At 44.2% G+C, this 2,828-nt stretch overlaps 1 protein-coding gene across 1 annotated transcript; it reads left to right on the forward strand.

Annotated features, from left to right (window-relative positions):
* Nucleotides 1–811: 811 nt before the first annotated feature.
* On the forward strand, nucleotides 812–1,816 carry LOC121984165 (myb-related protein 308-like). Its single transcript, XM_042536982.1, has 2 exons — nucleotides 812–1,258; nucleotides 1,350–1,816. The coding sequence occupies exons 1-2, from the start codon at nucleotides 996–998 to the stop codon at nucleotides 1,729–1,731; spliced, it is 645 nt and encodes a 214-aa protein (XP_042392916.1). The 5' UTR covers nucleotides 812–995; the 3' UTR covers nucleotides 1,732–1,816.
* The last annotated feature ends 1,012 nt before the right edge of the window (nucleotides 1,817–2,828 follow it).

Consider the following 2,828-nt stretch of genomic DNA (forward strand, 5'->3'; position numbering starts at 1 on the left):
CACAAAAGTACCTGCAAAAGTAGTCCTTTTTACAGAAAAATAAAGGTAGAGGGTGAACCAAACTCCACAGTACTTCAACCACAACCATATCATCAACTCCCAGCTTGCTTTACCCACTGCATTCGTCTTCTAGCTTCATATACTGCCATGGACATGGAGTTTGGTTTGCATCTGGTGCAGCAGTCCATGTGGAGTCCATTTAGTTCTTCCTTCCAGACAAGCAGACATCTCTACCTAATCCCAATGACACAAGCCAAAACATATCCCCGAAGCCTAAAGCGAGTTAACTAGTCAATTAACTGAACCCAATTTCACAAACATGCAGCATGGGACTAATCGACTTAATTCATGGGAAATATATAAAAAGGCATTTATGGTGAAAAAGTCTTCGCATGATGTTGCAGTCTGTGGAGGATGATAACGACGATGACTTTTCTTACTGCACAACAATGTTCATCACATGCAACTGGCAAAGCGAATGCGTCATGTATGGAAAAGCTACAGTAGAATCGTCGAGGCCTTTGCTCTTGTCACCATGTGTGTGCTTGACAAGTGCACAAAGATGACCACGGTGCAGTACAGTCACGACTGTCCCAAGGAAAAATGGCAATGCTGCACATGCAACCAGGTGGAGATGACCAACTCCCACTTATACGTCAAGCACAATTATATATATTTAATTAATGTTTATACAAATTGACAGGAAGATCCCAAGACAAAGCATTAATTACAGTTCCATCGATTGACTTGTGTAGTGGGTCCTGGCTTTACACCTACCCAGATTGGTGGCCAATGATCGTGAGGTTAATTAACCATTTGGAACAAGTATGAACAAGATGGTGATGCCTTCCTCCCACCCTCCTCCAACCTTTTCCTCACCAATTCGATCTCCTCTTCTTTATAACACATACCAGAGCTGATCCCTGATCAGATTCATTTCCCTCAATCGAGGACTATATATATGTGTGAGTAGAGAGATTGTTTATGTGAGAGAGATGGGGAGGTCGCCGTGCTGCGAGAAAGCGCACACGAACAAGGGAGCATGGACGAAGGAGGAAGACGATCGGCTAGTGGCCTACATCCGCGCCCATGGCGAGGGGTGTTGGCGGTCGTTGCCCGAGGCCGCCGGCCTTCTCCGCTGCGGCAAGAGCTGTCGGCTCCGCTGGATCAACTACCTCCGGCCCGACCTCAAGCGCGGCAACTTCGGTGACGAAGAGGACGGGCTGATCATCAAGCTCCACAGCCTCCTCGGCAACAAGTGTGTATATATATTCACAAATTGCGAATGATCACTCCAAATTAATTATGAATAAATGCTTTATTGTCGTTGTTGTTGTTTTTAAGTGCAGATGGTCTCTTATAGCTGCGAGATTGCCGGGAAGAACAGACAACGAGATCAAGAACTACTGGAACACTCATATCAAAAGAAAGCTACTGAACAGGGGAGTCGATCCGGTGACTCACCGGCCCTTCACCAACACCAATCCTTCTTCTTCTTCTTCTAACTCGGAGCTAATCTCCTCCTTTCACCGAAAGAACAGCAGCAGCAGTGACGAGGAGCCCTCGTCGACATGGCGGTTGGCCAAGCTCCCGGATCTCAATCTTGAGCTCTCCATTGGCCCTCCTTTGCCGCAGCAATTAGAAGCTAATCCAATGCTGGTCAATTCCAGGGCAGAAGAATTCAAGCACGCGAGGAGGATTCCTTGGCCTCAGAACTTTGAACTCAACTAATCTGTAGTTTAGTTAATTAAATACTGTGCTCTTTTGCTCAATCCTTTAAATTAATGCATGATGGTAGCTAATTAAGCGATCTTAATGTGCAGTAATGTGATTATAGACTGTTGTTTCTCTCCTTCCAATTCTTCCACACTGGTACCCTTGTTGATGCATGTTGAAATTGGTAAGTATTTTGGTAGAGCTCTTGAGGAGAAATAGATAGTTTTTCTTGATTCTTAAACTTTTGATTACAAAGCCTTTATATAGACTTGAAAGAAACTTAGGGGGCAAGTAACCTAGCAACTTAGGGGGCAAGTAACCTTAGAAACTTAGGGGGCAAGTAACCTTAGTGATGAGTAAACTTAAGTGATAACACATTAACTTTAACACTCCCCCTTAATGTGTTGTCGGATTCCAAGTTTGGCTCGGAGCTGTTGAAATCTTTCTCTCGGAAGTGCTTTTATGAAGATGTCAGATAATTGCTCCTCAGATCGACAGAACTCAAGTTGAATTTCTTTATCTTCAATTGCCTGTCGAATGAAATGATGCTTGAGTGCTATATGTCGAGTTCGGTTGTGGTGAACTGGGTTCTTAGCCATAGCGATTGCAGATTTGTTGTCGCAGTATAGCACGGTTCCTTCAATCTGATGGTGACCGAGATCAGCCAAGATTTTTCGAAGCCAAATTGCTTGTGAAGTGGCTACTGATGCTGAGATGTACTCGGCTTCCGCAGATGATTGTGCAACACTTTGTTGTTTCTTGGATACCCATGAGAATATTGCTGAACCAAAGGAGAAACAGTACCCCGAAGTGCTTTTCATGTCATCTAAGGATCCACCAAGATCACTGTCACAATATCCGACAAGATTAAGTGCGTGATTCTTCTGAAAGCTTAGACCGAGGTCAGTTGTCCCTTGAACATATCGTAAGACCCGCTTTGCTGCACCGAGATGAAAATGGCTCGGACTCTGCATAAATCTTGAAAGTAGACTTGCAGCATACATGAGATCAGGTCTAGTTGCTGTGAGATATAACAAATTACCAATGAGGCTACGGTAATAAGTGACATCCGCTGCTTTTCCTCCATCTTCCTTTTTCAATTTCTCCCCCAT

This window comes from Zingiber officinale, chromosome 5B, assembly GCF_018446385.1.
Source record: "Zingiber officinale cultivar Zhangliang chromosome 5B, Zo_v1.1, whole genome shotgun sequence".
Classification (NCBI taxonomy): domain Eukaryota; kingdom Viridiplantae; phylum Streptophyta; class Magnoliopsida; order Zingiberales; family Zingiberaceae; genus Zingiber; species Zingiber officinale.

What these genes read in the sequence shown, in the direction of transcription:
- LOC121984165 (XM_042536982.1), top strand. Translation starts at nt 996, where the DNA reads ATGGGGAGGTCGCCGTGCTGCGAGAAAGCGCACACGAACAAGGGAGCA. An exon ending in CACAGCCTCCTCGGCAACAA is followed by an intron (nt 1,259 to 1,349) that starts GTGTGTATATAT and finishes TTTTAAGTGCAG; the next exon opens with ATGGTCTCTTATAGCTGCGA.